Here is an 18694-nt window from a genome sequence, read left to right as displayed (position 1 = left end):
GAATGTTCTGAGCTGTAGTGTACTAAGCCGATCTGGTATCAGTACAGTCCAGGGTGCCTAAGGAGGGGTGAACTAGCCCGGATCAAAACCTGAGCAGGTCAGAACTCCTGTGCTGATCAGTAGTGAGATCATGCCTGTGAATAGCCACTGCATTCCAGCCCAGGCAACATATCAAGACCCCTTTCTCTTAAAAAAATGGATGGATGGGTCCGGCACGGTGGCTCAAGCCTGTAATCCCAGCACTTTGGGAGGCTGAGGCGGGTGGATCACGAGGTCGACAGATCAAGACCATCCTGGTCAACATGGTGAAACCCCGTCTCTACTAAAAATACAAAAAATTAGCTGGGCATGGTGGCGCATGCCTCTAATCCCAGCTACTCGGGAGGCTGAGGCAGGAGAATTGCCTGAACCCAGGAGGTGGAGGTCGCAGTGAGCCGAGATCACACCATTGCACTCCAACCTGGGTAACAAGAGCAAAACTCTGTCTTAAAAAAAAAAAAAAAGGATGGATGAATAAATAAATAAATGCCTTCTTTGGTAGTAAATAAGGAATTGGATTGTCTAGAAATTTGTGTTAATTTGGATCAGGAATGGTTTCTGCATTTTAAGTTTGAGATGTTCTTACAGGTGGTTTTGAGGACTCAGAATGGTTAATGTCTATAGTTTATCTTTCTAACTAACCATTAACATAGGGGGACAGAGGCTGGGCACAGTGGTTCACTGAGCCTGTAATCCCACCACTTTGGGAGGCTGAGGCAGGAGGATTACTTGAGCTGAGGAGTTCAAGACCAGCCTGGGCAGTATAGTGAGACCTCATCTTTATAAGAATTGTAAAAAATTAGCCAAGTGTGGTGGCACCCACCTGTAGTCCAGCTACTTGGGAGGCTGAGATGGGAGGATTGCTTGAGCCCAGGAAATGGAGGTTGCAGTGAGCTGAGATCTCGCCACTGCACTCCATTGTACTGAGACTGTCTCAAAAAAAGAAAAAAAGAAATAGAGTAAGATAGGGGGACAAAAATCTACCACCTAAAGCTTTGTAAGTATCTTATTCCTGTAAGAGGAAACTATGTGTACAGTAAGATATAAATATCAAGTGGCTTTTGCCACCTCAGCTTTTCCCAAGTCATTCTTCAGATGTCTACTATTAGTACAGTGACTACACATATCAAATCACTTGAATGACTTAATATTGACTCAGTGTAGGAAGTTCTCAGATTTCCATAATTTGAATAATTGATCCTTTATATATATTTTTTAAAATATTATGTTTTTGGAAGATTATAAGCTATTTTCTTTTCTTTTGAGATGGAGTCTCACTTTGTTGCCCAGGTTGGAGTACACTGGAGTTCACTGGCGTGATCTCGGACTCACTGCAACCTCCGCCTCCCAGGTTCAAGTGATTCTCCTGCCTCAGCTTCTTGAGAAGCTAGGATTACAGACACCTGCCACCACACCTGGCTAATTTTCTGTGTGTGATTTTAGTAGATACGGAGTTACACCATGTTGGCCAGGCTGGTCTTGAACTCCTGACCTCAAGTGATCTGCCTGCTGCAGCCTCCCAAAGTATTCGGATCACAGGCTTGAGCCACTACACCTGGCCTTATTTTCTGATACAGGTTGAGTATCTCTAATCTGAAAATAAGGTGCTCCAAAATCTGAAACTTTTTGAGTGCCATAACAATCAAAGGAAATGCTCACTGGAACATTTTGAATTCTGAATTTTTAAATTAGGGTTGCTCAGCTGGTAAGTATCTAAGGCAAATATTTAATATTACAAAATCTGAAATCCAAAACACTTCCTAAGCATTTTGGATAAGAAATACTCAGCCTGAGGCTGGGCGCGGTGGCTCAAGCCTGTAATCCCAGCACTTTGGGAGTCTGAGGCAGGTGGATCACGAGGTCAAGAGATCAAGACCATCCTGGTCAACATGGTGAAACCCCGTCTCTACTAAAAATACAAAAAATTAGTTGGGCATGGTGGCACGTGCCTGTAATCCCAGCTACTCAGGAGGCTGAGGCAGGAGAATTGTCTGAACCCAGGAGGCGGAGGTTGCAGTGAGCCGAGATCGCGCCATTGCACTCCAACCTGGGTAACAAGAGCGAAACTCCATCTCAAAAAAAAAAAAAAAAAAAAGAAATACTCAGCCTGTACCTCAGAATTAAATATGACGTATATGTGCACGTCTGTGTTAATGAATGCCTTCATACTTAAAAAGGAACCTAAGACTGGTCGCAATATCTCATGCCTGTAATCCTAGCACTTTGGGAGACTGAGGTGGGCAGATCACTTGAGGTCAGGAGTTTGAGACCAGCCTGGCTAACATGGTGAAAACCTGTCTTTACTAAAAATGCAAAAATTAGCCAGGTGTGATGGTGCACGCCTGTAATCTCAGTTACTCAGGCTGAAGCAGGAGAATGGTTCGAACCCTGGAGGAGGATGTTGCAGTGAGCCGAGATCGTGCCACTGCACTCCAGCCTGGGCGACAGAGTGAGACTCCATCTCAAAAAAAGAAAAAAAAAAAAGATTTGGAATTGGAAAATTACCACTTAATTAACTGGTTTTATGTGTTTTTTTTTTTTTTTTTTCTTGTTTCTTCCTAGAAATACTTAAAAAGACAAATTTTTTTTTTTTTTTGAGACAGAGTTTCGCTCTTGTTACCCAGGTTGGAGTGCAATGGCGCGATCTCGGCTCACCGCAACCTCCGCCTCCTGGGCTCAGGCAATTCTCCTGCCTCAGCCTCCTGAGTAGCTGGGATTACAGGCACGCACCACCACGCCCAGCTAGTTTTTTGTGTTTTTAGTAGAGACTGGGTTTCACCATGTTGACCAGGATGGTCTCGATCTCTCGACCTCGTGATCCACCCACCTCAGCCTCCCAAAGTGCTGGGATTACAGGCTTGAGCCACCACGCCCGGCCCCAAAGACAAATCTAAAGTGTGCACTATCATATGAGTAAAAGGTGAAAGATTTATACCATTTGAAGAGAAACCAGAGTATTGATCACCATTTTACAGGGATGCTTTACAGAAGCTGAGTTGAGTAGTTTTATTCTGAAAGATCTCATACAGTCCAACTAAGAATTAAAAATCATCTCACTTAAAACTCATCTCATGTTAGAGCTACAAAGAGACTTAAAGATTCTGTTAGGCACTGCTTCATGTTTTAGATGAGGAAACTAAGGCTCAGAGGTGTTAATGATTAAGTTGTCATAGCTAAGCATAGATATTAATCAAGTTCCTTTTCTACCATGTCATGCTAGTTCTCATTTCTTGCTATCACATATGTTGGTAAAGTATGAGATAATAAAACTGTTACTGAAAGAAGTGAATGCACTATTTTACTTATAAATGGCTGTTTTAAAAAAGAGTAAAAGGAGAATAAACTGTTTTGCCCCATCCCTTCTAAGAATCTGGGTATTTTAGAGCAGTGTTTCTCAATGTTTTTTTTCTCTGTTTTTTTCTTTTTGTTCCCTTAAAGACTCTTTTTAGCACTTTTACTCTCTAATTGCCCCCATTAAGTTTAGTATCTGTTTATGTGTTGTAACCGTTTTTTTTCTTTTTTTATTTTTGTTTTTTGGGGACTGAGTTTCGCTCTTGTTACCCAGGCTGGAGTGCAATGGCGCGATCTCGGCTCACCACAACCTCCGCCTCTTGGGTTCAGGCAATTCTCCTGCCTCAGCCTCCTGAGTAGCTGGGATTTACAGGCACGCACCACCATGCCCAGCTAATTTTTTGTGTTTTTAGTAGAGACAGGGTTTCACCATGTTGACCAGGATGGTCTCGATCTCTTGACCTTGTGATCCACCCGCCTTGGCCTCCCAAAGTGCTGAGATTACAGGCTTGAGCCACCGCGCCCGGCCTAGCGTTTTTTTTCTTAAACGGAGTTTTGCTCAGTCACCCAGGCTGGTGTGCAGTGGTGAGATCTTGGCTCACTGCAGCCTCCGCCTCCTGGGGTCAAGTGATTCTCCTTCCTCAGCCGCGCGAGTAGCTGGGATTACAAAGACCCTCTATCAGGCCTGGCTAATTTTTGTATTTTTAGTAGAGATGAGGTTTCACCATGTTGGCCAGGCTGGTCTTAAACTCCTGACCTCATCCATCCACCCACCTTGGCTTCCCAAAGTGCTGGGATTATAGGCGTGAACCATCATGTCCGGCCGTAGCCTCAGTATTTTTAATGATAAACTTAAATCACAACCGCTGAAAGCATCCATTTACAATGGTGACGTACACATTTATTTTGATCTTTTAAATTATTTCTAGATTTTAAAAGAAACAGAAATAAAAGGAAAACCAAAAACTCACTTACATAAAATCACTTAATCAACTGGCAGTTTACAAATTCTTTGAGACAGCAGTGTCTCACTCTGTTACCCACGCTGGGGTGCAGTGGTGCAAACATGGATCACTGTAGCCTCAATCTCCCAGGCTCAAGCAGTCCTCCTACTCGGCCCCTCACCACCCCACCCCCAGCTCTAAGTAGCTGGGGACCACAGGGATGTGCCACCATGCCCAGCTAAGTTTTAAAATTTTTTCGTAGAGATGGGTTTTCCCTGTGTTGCCCAGGCTGGTGTTGAACTCCTGGGCTCAAGCAATCCTCCCATCTTCTCTTCTCAAAGTGGTTGCAGTTACAGTTGTGAACCACCATGCCTGGCTTCTCAAGTTCTTCAGTGAACCCAACTTTTTAGATGTTTCTAATTAACATCCATGATATTTTGAAGGAAAGGTTTTTTCCCCCATTGGAGGTAATACCATTTTACTTGAGAATGCATGGGTTTAGAGCAAGCTAGAATGGGAATGGCAACATATCTCTTGTCTTTCAAAACGGTGAGCTTTCACTTTACCTTCTTGTGTTTATTGCAGGCTTTCTTAGAAATGGCTTCTGAGGAAGCTGCTGTTACTATGGTGAATTATTACACTCCTATTACTCCTCACCTTCGAAGCCAGCCTGTTTATATTCAGTATTCCAATCACAGAGAACTTAAGACTGACAATCTACCTAATCAAGCTGTAAGTATTAAAGGTGTTTTTAAAAATAGGTATAGGAACACATGGTATAACTTAGATACTTTACAGATGAAGAAAACTGAATGTAGTTTTCTTCATTTTAGGATACTTTACTAGTGATAACTGTATATGTAAATTCTTCCCCAAATTCTTAAGAATAAGAAAACAGTGCCATTTAGAAACATATTAGAAGTTAATTTTTTTCTCTTGAAATTGTTTTCACAATAAAAAAGGAGAAAAAGTATTTATTGTTATATACGCCTTAAAATCTCAGATCTGAAGGAACTTTTGGAAATCATTTCAGTCATCTTTTTATAGACTGTAACAAAGGCATTGAGAAATTGAGGGATATTAAGTAATGAAACTTAAGACATTAATAAGAATTTGTTTAGAATTGTTCATTAAATGATTTTTGACTCCACGATGAATGTGAAATGTAGCATAGCAACATTTCTTACCCATTTTTCTGTTACTTTGGTATAGCTAACATTGAGTCTTTTGTGTCTTTCCATGTTGATTTTTAAGTGGTTAAAAATAGTGTAATTTGGAGTTATTTAAGGAGAGAAAATCTTTATCCACAAAGAAAATACATTTTAAGTAAGTTTTTTTAAAATTATGATTTTAAGGGCATGTTTGGCCTCTGTATTCTTGCTCTAGACAAAGAACTTCTCCAGCTCTCTGATACTGTGTTGAAAGGCAGTATAATGTAAGCTGTTGAGATTAAATTAGTTTTCTGCATTGTTTGAAACAGCAACATTTACTGCATACAATCCTTAACTTATTTAGGCAATATTAATGGCATATAATAAACTATATAAACTTATAATAAATACAATATTAGATGTTTTAAAAAAGAATAGACTTAAAAAAAAAAAGTTGTCATTACAAATTGTATATCAGATACATGCTTATGGTACACCGTTCAATCAAAAAAAGAGGAAAGAACCAAAACCAATCCAGTTACCCAGAGATAACTAATAACTAGTGTCTGTATATCTAATTTTATACAAAATGTTTTGAAATCTTTTTTTCTGTGTAATATTATGGACATGGGTTTATTACAACAAATACAGGCATTGTCTCATCAGCTTTTAATGGCTATAATGCTTCCTTGTATAGGAGAATTGTAATTTGCCCAGTTTCTTTTTGATACACACTGAAGTTGTTTCCAGTGTATATTCTAATCCAATAAAATGTAATATTGCCATATAATACAATGTATATTCCAGTGTATGTGTGTGAAATTGCCAGGACAAAGCATGTGCCTCTTTTAAATTTTGATACATGTTGCACGATTGCTTTCTGTAGAGATTATATGCTTAGAGTCCCAGCAATATAATGGATGAGCAAGTGGCTTTCTAGTCTTTAATAGGTAGATGAGTAATTATATCTTATTTTTTACTTTTACTTGACAATTTGTAAAATACTTAAACAGATATCTGTTAGTGCCATTCCCCCCCCTTTTTTTTTATCATAGTAGAATATACGTGACATAAAATCTACTATTTCAGTCACTTTAAAATGTAGTTTAATAGCATTAAGTGCATTCACGTTGTTGTATAGTCACCAGCACACTCCATCTCCAGATGCCGTTTCTCATCACCTCAAACTGAAACACTCCATCCATCATACAGTAACTACCTATTCCTTTCTCCTTCTCACCTCTGGCAACTACCATTCTACCTTCAGTCTCTATGAAGTTTTAAATATTTTTATATATATAGTCAAATCTCTTAGGATGTCATAATACAGTCTGAGTTTGGTACCATGCTAAGAAAGACCTAGTACACCAAGATTAAAAAAAGAATCTACGTATGTTTTCTTCTAATAATTAATAATTTAAAAAATAATCTACTTATGTTTTCTTTCATGTTATGGTTCTTATGTCTATTAGGAATTTTTTGGATGTGAGGAATGAGGGTAGGGCTTCAGTCTTTTCTTACTCTAAGAGACTAGTTTCTCCTGCATTATTTTTGAATAACTCATTTATTACCCACTAATGTGAAACTTGTCGTTTATCATATATTAGTTTTCTATACATACACTATGCCTGCTGATCATATGTACACACACACACACACACACACACACACAGAGTCACATTCACTCTCACTCCTGTCTAATCTTCCTATATATTCTGCTTATACATTCTACTCTCGTGTGTGTGAGCTCACATGCTATGCATTCCATGTTTAACCTTGACTACCTTTTGAATTCCAAAAGCTTGGATTCCATTTCTGCATCTGTGCCCTAAGGCTTATTTATTTATTTATTTTATTATTATTATTATTTTTTTACGGGGTGGGGTGGGGGGACATGGAATTTTGCTCTTTGCCAAGGCTGGAGTGAAGTGGCACCATCTTGGCTGGGATTATAGGTGCTCACAACCACGCCGGGCTAATTTTTTTTTTTTTTTTTTTTTTTTTTAGTTTTCTGGCTAATTTTTATATTTTTAGTAGAGCCTAAAAATACAATGTCAGGAGTCTGGAACTTGACATCAGGTGATCCACCTGCTTCTGCCTCTCAAAGTGCTAGGAGTTCCTAAGGCTTAATATATGGTAGGGCGAGACCTTATTTCTTACTCTCTTTTCAGAAATTAACTGATTAAATATTTTGCCTATTCAGATACATTTTGAAATTATTTTAGTAACTCTTGTCCCCTAAAAAAACACAGTTGGAATTGGGTTGATGTTATAGATTAATTTGAGATAATTAATTATATTACTCTGATTCTTTTAAGGAGGAAATTTTATTTTGTTTGTTTTCTTTTATGTCTTTCAGTAGAGTTTTAAATTTTCCTCATGTAACTCCTGTAGTTTTCTCATTAGTGTGATTCCCAAATATGTTAGTATAAATCTTGAAGAAGAAAAAACAATTTAATAACTCTTAAAGATTGGATTATTCCAAAGAGAAACAGTGAGAAATCCCAGTTGCTTGGTAACCAAAGCCAGCCTAAATGACCTAGTTTATTCTTAGATAGATTTCATTTCTTCCCAATAATTTTTCCATCTTGTTGCTTTTGTACAATTTTTATGCATTGATGTTTGCTAAAATACAATCATTGTTTTTTATTTTATTTTTTTATTTTAGAGCATAATTGGGAAACTACATTAATTTTTAAAATTCGAACTCCTACATCAAACATGACGTCAAAGTTACATTACCTGTTTGATATTTTTAAAGTACTATAATGTCTTTTTATTCTGACATTCCCAGAAAGCTGATAGATGAGTGTTTCATTCCTTTTTGTTCTCTGAGTAGCAGTCTATCCCAATATACACATTACTTTTCCAGTTTATGGACTTATTGCCAGAAGATCAGGTGAACATTTAGTGTTTTTGTTTCCTTGATTTAAACCAAAATTACAACTGTAAAATTTAGATAATAATATGAGATACAGCATTTGAGAAATGGTTGTGTTAATGGCAGTCATTATTGTATTGGTTTTTCTTGACCTTGTGGATGAAAGTTTATAAATCTGGCATGAGATGACTGTAGAGGATTTTCTCTAAAAAGCCATCAAACTTAACTCTTTGCAAGATCTGTGCATTTTTTATTGTATGTTAATTTTCATCTTCTCAATCTGAGAAATGTCTTTTTTACATTTTCCAGACATTTAAAAATTTTATATGACATATACATTACTCCTTATCCCACATTAATTAAATCTATTTTCTTGATCATACTACTGCTATTATTTCCTTTAGTAATTTAACTATTCTAGAGAGTTTGTTACCCAAACATTTTAAAATTATTTTCCATGACAGGAGTTCTGCTTTTTCATAATTTTTAGCATCAGACACACTTGTTTTATTTTATTTTTGAGACAGTCTTGCTCTGTGGCCCCAAAGATAATAATAATAGTTGGTTTACATTTTGAGAGAATCACAAAGTTAGAAAAAAGTTTCTGTTGTAGTACAAAGAAGTTTTGATTTCTCGAACCTTTTGAGAATAAGTTGTCACTCTGGTCCTTCTTTCCTGTCCAGTATTTTTAGTGTGCATTTCCTACAAACAAGGACATTCTTTTGTTAACCAGAATACAACAGTCAACATTAGGAAGTTAAGATTGATACATAAGTTCCCTCCATTCCTCATACCCCATGTATAAGTTTTGCCAGTTGACCGAATAATGTTTGTTTATAGCAAAAGGATTCAGTTAGGATCACATTTCCATTTAATTGTAATACCTTTTTAATTTACCTTTTAAGGCCTTTCATAACCTTGACACCGTTGAAAATTATAAGCAATTTATTTTCAAGAATATCCCTCAATTTGAATTTGACATTTCCTTGTGATTCAATTGAGAGTATCTGTCTTTGACAGAGCATCACAGAAATAATGCTCTTTTCATTGCAGCATAAAATTTCCATTTGCTGTGTTAGTAATGATGGGCTCTTTGATCACTTGATTAGGGTGGTGTTTGCCAGCCTTCTCTACTATAAAGTTACTACTTACAAAGGGGAAAGAGTAGTATGTTGTGGGAAGGTACTTTAAGACTAGGTAAATATACTGTTCCTCATCAGCTGTTAATTTATGAGAGTACGGACTAAAGATTTCCTATGTTATTTGATGTTTTTTTTTTTTTAACAGTTGCTAGTATTTTGATACACAAATTGTCCTACATTTGGCCCTTGCAGGCCCCTTCAAGCTGGTTTCTATGTCCTTTGGAATATCCATATCATTCTTTGAACATTTCTTTGCATTCTGACCAATGCTCCCTCCCCCTGCCCCAAAACAAAACTGTTTTATACTCATCTTGTGATTTCTGGGTCCCAGTTCTGGAACCAGCTCTTCTTTTAGAGTGCCCTGGTTTCCTTTTGGTGAAGAATGTTCAGAAGCCTGTCTTGCCTACTGTTGCTTGGGTGTAAACATCTCATGCCATAGTCTTTAATGTTGCTTTCATATTTCTTCCCCCATTGTCTTTTGAAAATTAGAAAATAAAAATTATATCCAAATGTTCTCTTTTTCTCCATGCCTTTTTTTTCTTCAAGTAAATTTAAACACCTTTTAGAAATACTGTGTCATTATGGTAATTGGGCAGGTCTTTGTTGACTGATTACAAATCTAGGATATGTACCTCTAGACAAAGTAGATAAATCTTGTTTTACTTAACTATATTGCTTCATATTGTTTTATGTCAACGAAATTTTAGGATTCATATAATGCGTCTGTATAATCCAAAGTTCTCATTCTGGGTTGTTCTATAGCGAGCCCAAGCTGCACTGCAGGCTGTCAGTGCCGTCCAGTCAGGAAGCCTGGCCCTTTCTGGAGGTCCTTCCAATGAAGGCACAGTCCTACCTGGGCAGAGCCCTGTGCTTCGAATAATTATTGAAAACCTCTTTTACCCTGTTACTCTGGAAGTTCTTCATCAGGTAAGGAGGAATAATTACTCTTAATAAAGTTGTCAAATATGACCTCTGAAACTTTTGAAGTTTTGTATCTACGTTTTTTTAGCTTATTGGTTTTGGTTGATATATTTGTGTTTTTTTGTTGTTGTTGTTTTTTGAGGTGGAGTCTAGCTCTGTTGCCAGGCTGGAGTGCATTGGTAAGATCTCAGCTCACTGCAGTCTCCACCTCCCAGGTTCGAGTGATTCTGCTGCCTCAGCCTCCCGAGTAGCTGGGACTACAGGTGCATGCCACCATGCCCAGCTGATTTTTGTATTTTTAGTAGAGACAGAGTTTTCACCATGTTGGCCAGGATGGTTTTGATCTCTTGACCTCTTGATCCACCCACCTCAGCCTCCCAAAAGTGCTGGGATTACAGGCGTGAGCCACCGCACTAGCTGATATATTTGTTTAAATAGTGAAAACATCTTTATCATTGTGTTTCATACAAGAAATAGTATCAGTTAGAGGTATCTTTGTGACAGCCTCCTTTTTCTAACTTGAATAATGATTAAAAAGGGTGTACAACATTTTGATTTTTTTCTTATACGTAAGCATGAAAATGAACAAAGCATAGGATACTGTGAAAAGTCCAGGTAGTACTTGTTCATTAGAAAGTAATGTCACTATTGAGTACAACTAATATATTTCTGTTGACAACTTCTTACATTTATTACTGATTTAAAAATTCTAAAGGGAAAGTGTGTAATAAGTCTTCTTGTGTAATATGAATATACCATTGACTGATGCCCCACCTAAGCTTCATACGCTACCTATTGATATATCTAAATTTTCTTGATAAAACAAATCATGGTGAGTAATAGGTAGAATTTAAGAATTGAAGGTCAGCTAGTTTCATAATTTTGTAGTAAATTTGAAACCCAAATAATTGGCAAGTATTGAATATTGAATATTGTAGAGAATAATTGAAGAGCCAATTAGAATTGAAGCTTTCTGATGTAATTACCAATGTTTTGTTTTTGAATGCTTACTAATACTCTCTTTCTATATATGTATATCTTCAAAATGTAATATACAGTTATTTGGTAATCTGTGAATATAAATGTTTGACATATAGCCCCAAAGTTTAGTCAGTTTCTGTCTTCTTTAGCTATATATTGATTTCATTTCATTACACTTATCAACCCGCATATTAAAATACTACAACACATTCCTTGCTTATGTTCATTTAACAGAGTCGTGCCTTTGGGTTTGTAGTATGTGCAGAGTCATAGGGTGGTGTGTGTACTTGTATATGTAAGAATTGAAATGCATCTTACTCTAGGCTCACATTTTACAAATAAAGAAGTTAGGGCCCTTAGAAGTTCAGTTGCTTTCCCACAGTCCTTGTACCAATTGGCAGTAGAGCTCAGACACATTTCTTAGTAAAGACTTGTGCCATGCTCGTATATATTAAAATATGCCAGAATAGGCCTACTGGGTTCCCCTTTGATAGTTTTCTGAGTACCATTTTTAAAACATAGCATTTGTGAAGCATGTCCGAAGGAAGACTTGAGCAGTGGTATCCACAGCCACAGTTGCTTTATGAAAGGGTTTAGCCGATGCTTAAGTGATTGGTTTCATTGTTCTTGTGGATTTTCTTCTCTTCTGTTTATCCCGCAAAGTGGCCTTCAAGACTAATGTGATCTTAGCAGTGTTTGTTCCGGGTTGCTACTGTAACATTGTAGCCATTGCTAACTTACACTCTTTTATAAAAAATGTTCTTGTGTCTATGTCCCAACACTGCTGTCAGCCAGCTGCAAGTTTAGTTATGGTCATGTGGTCCTGTCTTATTCCATTTATCATCTCGCTGACCACAGTAACAAATTTTGTTTTTTCCTCAAGAGACCTGAAGATGACGAGGACTAATTCTGAGTGTCCTCAATAGCAACTGCTGGGTTAGGACTCACAGTCTTTCAGCTATAGCACTCCCTTGTTTAACCCTCTTTACCACTACTATTGAAATAAAACCAGCTCCTTAGGAAGACCCCCAAATGCTGACTTCTCCCGCATCTCTCTTTATCTTCATTACCTATCACTCTTCTGCTTATTTAATACCTGTCTTTTCTGGCACTCTCCCTCACTCTCTCTCTCCCTATTCTGATGCTTAGTTCTGTCCTTAGTCCATTTCTAGCTTGTATTTCTTAGGCCAGAAACACTTTTTACCCAGGTAGTCACCTGGCAGGATTGAAGTCATTCACCTTTCAGCTCAAATGTTACCTCCTCAGGGAGCTTTAATCCAATCACATTAAGCAAGCCCTCGTCCCTGGCACTCCATCCCCATTAGCCAACTAAGAGGCAGTCTGGCATAATGGTTACAGATACAGGGTCTGGAGCTAGTTTGAATCCTGACTTTACTGCCTCTGTAGCCTTGGGCAAGTAACTTACCCCTTCTATTTCTGTTTTCTTTATAATGAAGATGATGGTCTCTCTCTTAATTTTTCATTGTGAGGATTACATGAGTTAATATATTTAAAGTACTTATTACATAGGATAGTGCCTGATACATATTAAGTGTCCAAGAAGGTGTCAGGTGTGGTGGCTCACGCCTGTAATCTCAACACTTTGGGAAGCCAAGGCAGGTGGATGACTTAAGGTCAAGAGTTCAACTCCAGCCTGCCCAACATGGTGAAACCGTATCTCTACTAAAAATATAAAAAATTATCCGAGTATGGTGGCACATACCTGCAGTCCTACCTATTCTGGAAGTTGAGGCAGGAGAATCACTTGAATCCAGGAGTCTGAGATTGCAGTGAGCTGAAATCGTGCCCCACTGCACTCCAGCCTGGGCAGCAGAGCAAGACTCCGTCTCAGAAAATACAATAAAATAATAATAAAAAGAATTAAGTGCCCAAGAAGTGTTTTGTTTTTTTTTTTTTTTTTGAGACAGTCTTGCTTCATCGCCAGGCACCAGGCCGGAGTACAGTGGCGCAATTTCTGCTCACTGCAACCTCTGCCTCCCGGGTTCAAGCAGTTCTTCTGCCTTAGGATCCCGAGTAGCTGGGAATACAGGCGCACACCGCCATGCCCAGCTAATTTTTGTATTTTTAGTAGAGACAAGGTTTCACCATGTTGGCCAGGATAGTCTCGATCTCTTGACCTCGTGATCCACCCGCCTCGGCCTTCCAAAGTGCTGGGATTACAGACGTGAGCCACTGCGCCCGGCCCAAGAAGTGTTAGCTCTACTCATCAAATGCTAGTAAAGAGCAATATAAGAAACTGGTTCTTTCTCCTGCACTCTTTTTTTTTTTTTGGAGACGGAGTTTCGCTCTTGTTACCCAGGCTGGAGTGCAGTGGCGCGATCTCGGCTCACCGCAACCTCCGCCTCCTGGGTTCAGGCAATTCTCCTGCCTCAGCCTCCTTAGTAGCTGGGATTACAGGCACGCGCCACCATGCCCAGCTAATTTTTTGTATTTTTAGTAGAGACGGGGTTTCACCATGTTGACCAGGATGGTCTCGATCTCTTGACCTCGTGATCCACCCGCCTCGGCCTCCCAAAGTGCTGGGATTACAGGCTTGAGCCACTGCGCCCGGCTCTCTTGCACTTTTGTGGGTAAGACACTAATTTCATAAATAATGGCATAAAATGTGATGAATATTATGGTAGGGGATTATACAGAAGTGTGGAGTTGGTTGTATCTGTTATAGCTAATTAGCAAATTATTTTATCGTATTTGCTGAAAATTGGTTCTGGCTCAACTGGTGTCTAACATCTATAGAAACTAGTGTTCCTTTTAGTTCATGGTAAGGGAATTGAGAGTGACTGAAATAGGATTGATGCTAGGATGAAGGAAGTTAGGGAAAGTCATTCCAATATGATATTTGAGCAGAGGCTTACAGGATGTAAAGTTATGTATGTTTGTGAAGAAATAATGATTCAGTCAGAAAGAACAGGAGATGGAAAGTGCCTAAGGTCGAAGTGTGCTTGTTGTGTTCAAGTATCAGAAAGAAGGCTGGTGTCACTGGAATGGAGAAAGTAAGAAAGCCCTATGTGAGACGGCATCAGAGCAGTGGCTTTTATAATTTCTTATACTGGGTAAGGTGGGGAACCATTGGAGGATTTTGAGCAGAGCAGTGAGATTGTGTCGTTTATATTTTAACAGAATCACTCTCGTTGTTGTGTTAAGAATAAACTATAGCTGGGCACAGTGGCTCACGGCTGTAATCCCAGCACTTTGGGAGGCTGAGGCCAGTGGATCCTCTGAGTTCAGGTGTTCCATACCAGCATGGGCAATACGGCAAAACCCCATCTGTACCAAAAACACAAAATATTAGTACATGCCTGTATCTCAGCTACTCGGGAGGCTGAGATGGGAGGATAGCTTGAGCCCAGGAGGTGGAGGTTGCAGTGAACCGAGATCGTGCCACTGCATTCCAGCCTGGGTGACAGAGTGAAACCCTGTCTCCCTGCCCCCAAAAAGAATAAGCTGTATAGGGTTAAATGGAGGTTCTGTCCTACTTCAAATGAGAGATGATGGTGGCCTGGGTGAGGGCATAGGCACTGGCAGTAGTGATAATGGATTTTTTTTTTTTTTTGATTAGAGATGGGGTCTTGCTATGTTGCCAAGGCTGGCCTTAAACTCCTGGGCTCAAGCAATCCTTCCACCTCCTGAGAAGCTGGGGCTATAGGTACGGGCTACCATGCTGGGCTTTTGTGGATATATTTTGAAAGATTTGCTAATGGATTGATTAGAGGTGGTTCTGAAGAGAAAGAAAGGAATCAAGAATGCCTCCCAGATTTTGGACCTGAGCCTCTGGTAAAATGGAGCTAAGATGTAAAGACTGAGGTAAAGAAATAATAGTAATAATAATAAAAATAACACAAAGACAAAAAAAGATTTGGGGCAGGGGTTTGGAGGTAGGGCAGGAATCAAGAATTTGATTTGAACATGTTAACTTAAGACACCTATTAGATACTCAAGTGGGAGATGATAAATGGAAATTAAGTCTGGATTCAGGAGAAGAATTCAGGCTGGAGATCTGGAAATCTTCAGTGTAAGTGTGGTAATTAAAGCCGTTGGACTGGACAACATCATCTCAGAATATTTGTAGATAGAATTCAACTGATTCATTATGTATATTCTCAATCCTGCATATTAAAAAGTGTCTTTGTGCATGAAAGCAGTAGCTCATAACAATGTTCTCATGTAATCCATCACTTCTGGGTACTGTTATACATGGGAATGGTTTTTGAATGTCCAGTAGATGAATCTCTTCAGGACAAAGGACCAATCTTTTTGAATTGTAATAAAAATAAATAACTTATGAAAGCTAGACATTATGGTACTAAATAAAAGAATCAATCCTAGTAATATGAAATTCTGGTTCTTAAATCTTACTACTTCATAGTTTACAAAAACCTTTATAAATAAGTTGTGGCCAGTATGCTTGATATTAAAAAAAAAATTCTAATGTGAATGCACACCTTTTTGTTTGTTTGTTTGTAGATGGAGTCTAGCTCTTGTCGCCCAGGCTAGAGTGCAGTGGCACAATCTTGGCTCACTGCAACCTCTACCTCCTGGGTTCATGCAGTTCTCCTGCCTCAGCCTCCTGAGTAGCTGGGATTACAGGTGCCTGCCACCATGCCCAGCTAATTTTTGTATTTTAGTAGAGGCAGGGTTTCACCATTTTGACCAGGCTGGTCTCAAGCTTCTGACCTCAGGTGATCCGCCCACCTTGGCCCCCCAAAATGCTGGGATTACAGGCGTGAGCCACCGCGCCCAGCCATGAATACTCTTTTTGTAAGTGTATACTAGTGGACATTTTCAGTTTCTGACAAATTCTACCTTTATAAAAATCACTGAAGATGAATTTTATCAGAATTTGATCTTTAGTATCTTTTTAGTCCTATGTTGTAGTCTGTAAGATTAAAATAAACAGGAGGCATATAGAGTTAGGTATTTGTATTTTTGGCAGCAAAATATATTAGGGAAACAGAGTCAAAGACCTTATAATTCATAAAAATAGATACATATATATCAAACTTTCCTGAATTTTATTTTTTGATATCAAATGTCTTTAAAATTTACTATTTTGATAATTATAAAAAGGTGTTAAAAATCACACTTCAGGCATTCCTGGATTACCTGATGTTGGTGCCCAGTTACTTTATTCAGAAGTGTCAGATTGATTTTTGTAGCTCCTCTCTCAGTGAATATAATCCAGGGGATTAGAGTGCTATTCATGTTTGGCCCATTTAGGCAAGTTCTGTTATCTTAGCACATTCAGGTAAAAACCACACAGCAAAACACCAGGCTGTCAGTGAGGATGTGCTTCAGGTCGTTGTTGAAGTTAAATGAGAGAAGGAATGTAAACATTAACAAAATCTGAAAGGTAAGTGGAAATTAAGTTTTATAGCATAATTTAGTATACAGTTTTTCCAAAGTTTAGAGCAAATTATCTGTTTTTATTCCTTCACTAATGAGATATTTTATATCAAGAATATTATTTTTTAAAATTGCTGACTTATTGGTGTGAAAAGAAGTGTTTTGTTTTTTTTTAAATAAAAATTTAAAAACAGTTTTAAAAAAAGGAAAAAAAGTTAAATATTGCCAGCTGGGTACAATAACTCATGCCCGTAATCCCAGTACTTTGGGAGGCTAAGGTAGGAGAATCACATGAGGTCAGGAGTTTCAGACCAGCCTGGGTAAGGTAGCGAGACCTCATCTCTACAAAAAATGTAAAGATTAGCCATGTGTGGTAGTGTGCACCTGTAGGACTCAGGAGACTAAGGCAGGAGGATTGCTTGAGTCCAGGAGTTCAAGGTTATAGTGAACTATGATGGCACTACTGCATACCATCATGGGTAACAAGGTGAGACCCTGTCTTTTAAAAAGGAAAATAAAATTTGCATATTGCTGTAATTCTCCAGCCAGGTCTCATTATAATTCTTTATCAGTTAATAATAAACATTTTAGTCTGTATCCCTTACATGCCAGGAATTGTATTTAATGATGCAGAAATGATTAAGACAAGGTATATTTCTTCAAGGAGCCTTCAGTCTAATTAAAGGAGACAAATATATAAATAAATTTGTAATAGAGTTGAAGTACAATAGTAAGATAATACTTACATGAAACTAAAAAGTGGATACTACTTGGGAAAAATAATTCTATAGGGATTTGGGGGAGGCTGAGAATTTGTGGTAGCATTGTTCCCCGAGCTGAATTTTGGAAAATATAAATGAAGGCTTATGCTGTTAAACAGATTTCTAGGAAAAGGGAGAATTCTCATATATGGGTGTAGAAATCTGAAATCACTTGGTAAATTTGAAGAACTATAGGCAACTGCATATTGTTTATGTAAATAGAGTAGTGTGATATAAGAAGTGTCAGGAAGTGAGGTTGGAGAGGTAAACCAGGGCAGCAGGGGAAAATATAATCTGACTTACAATTTAGAACACTACTTGGGCTGTTGGAATGAAGAAGGGAGGCCAGACAGTTATTATATTACATCCCCAACCTTTTTTAAAAGTCTAATGTTACTCCTTTATTGAGAGAAAACATGGAGTTGATGCAGGAATAATACATAGATTGATTCATGTCTTGCCATAAGTGATTTAAGTGGCAAAATATGTATATAACAAAAAATTTACCATTTTAACTGCAGTGTTTGTCTTTTGTGACTGGCTTATTTCACCTGGCGTGATGTCTTGAAGGTTTGTCCATGTTCAGAGTTTTCCTTCCTTTTGAAAAAGGCTGAATAATACTTGGTTGTAGGTATAGATATCATATTTTGTTTATTTATTTGCTGATGAACACTTTGGTTGCTTCCTGTTTTGGCTATTTTGAATAATATTGCTGTGCACATGGGTGTATGCATATCTCTTTGAGTTCCTGCTTTCAATTTTTTGACTATATACCCAGAAATGGAATCGCTGGATCATATGGTAATTCTGTTTTTCTTTTTTTAGGGAAAGGTCATACTTTTTCCATAGTGGCTGTAACATTTTCCATTTCTACCAACAGTGCATGGCGGTTCCATTTTCTTCATATCCTCCCCAATACTTGTTATTTTATGGGTTTAAAAAGTTTTTGTGGCCGGGCGCGGTGGCTCAAGCCTGTAATCCCAGCACTTTGGGAGGCCAAGGCAGGTGGATCACGAGGTCAAGAGATCGAGACCATCCTGGTCAACATGGTGAAACCCCGTCTCTACTAAAAATACAAAAAATTAGCTGGGCATGGTGGCGCGTGCCTGTAATCCCAGCTACTCAGGAGGCTGAGGCAGGAGAATTGCCTGAGCCCAGGAGGCGGAGCTTGCGGTGAGCCTAGATGGCACCATTGCACTCCAGCCTGGGTAACAAGAGC

General features: G+C 38.4%; 1 protein-coding gene across 6 annotated transcripts in view; it reads left to right on the top strand.

The window, feature by feature from the left end:
• The window catches only part of PTBP3 (polypyrimidine tract binding protein 3), a 119401-nt gene that overhangs the window by 64988 nt on the left and 35719 nt on the right, over positions 1-18694 (top strand). For all 6 annotated transcript variants that reach the window (XM_039475009.2, XM_039475008.2, XM_003925228.4 and 3 more), the window contains 2 exons: positions 4860-5006; positions 10211-10375. In XM_039475009.2, the coding sequence (XP_039330943.1) occupies positions 4860-5006; positions 10211-10375 (312 nt within the window). The remainder of the gene's footprint in view (positions 1-4859; positions 5007-10210; positions 10376-18694) is intronic.

This window comes from Saimiri boliviensis, chromosome 2, assembly GCF_048565385.1.
Source record: "Saimiri boliviensis isolate mSaiBol1 chromosome 2, mSaiBol1.pri, whole genome shotgun sequence".
NCBI lineage: Eukaryota > Metazoa > Chordata > Mammalia > Primates > Cebidae > Saimiri > Saimiri boliviensis.
Note: the sequence above shows the minus strand (reverse complement) of the source record. Positions and strands in the feature narration are given on the sequence as shown.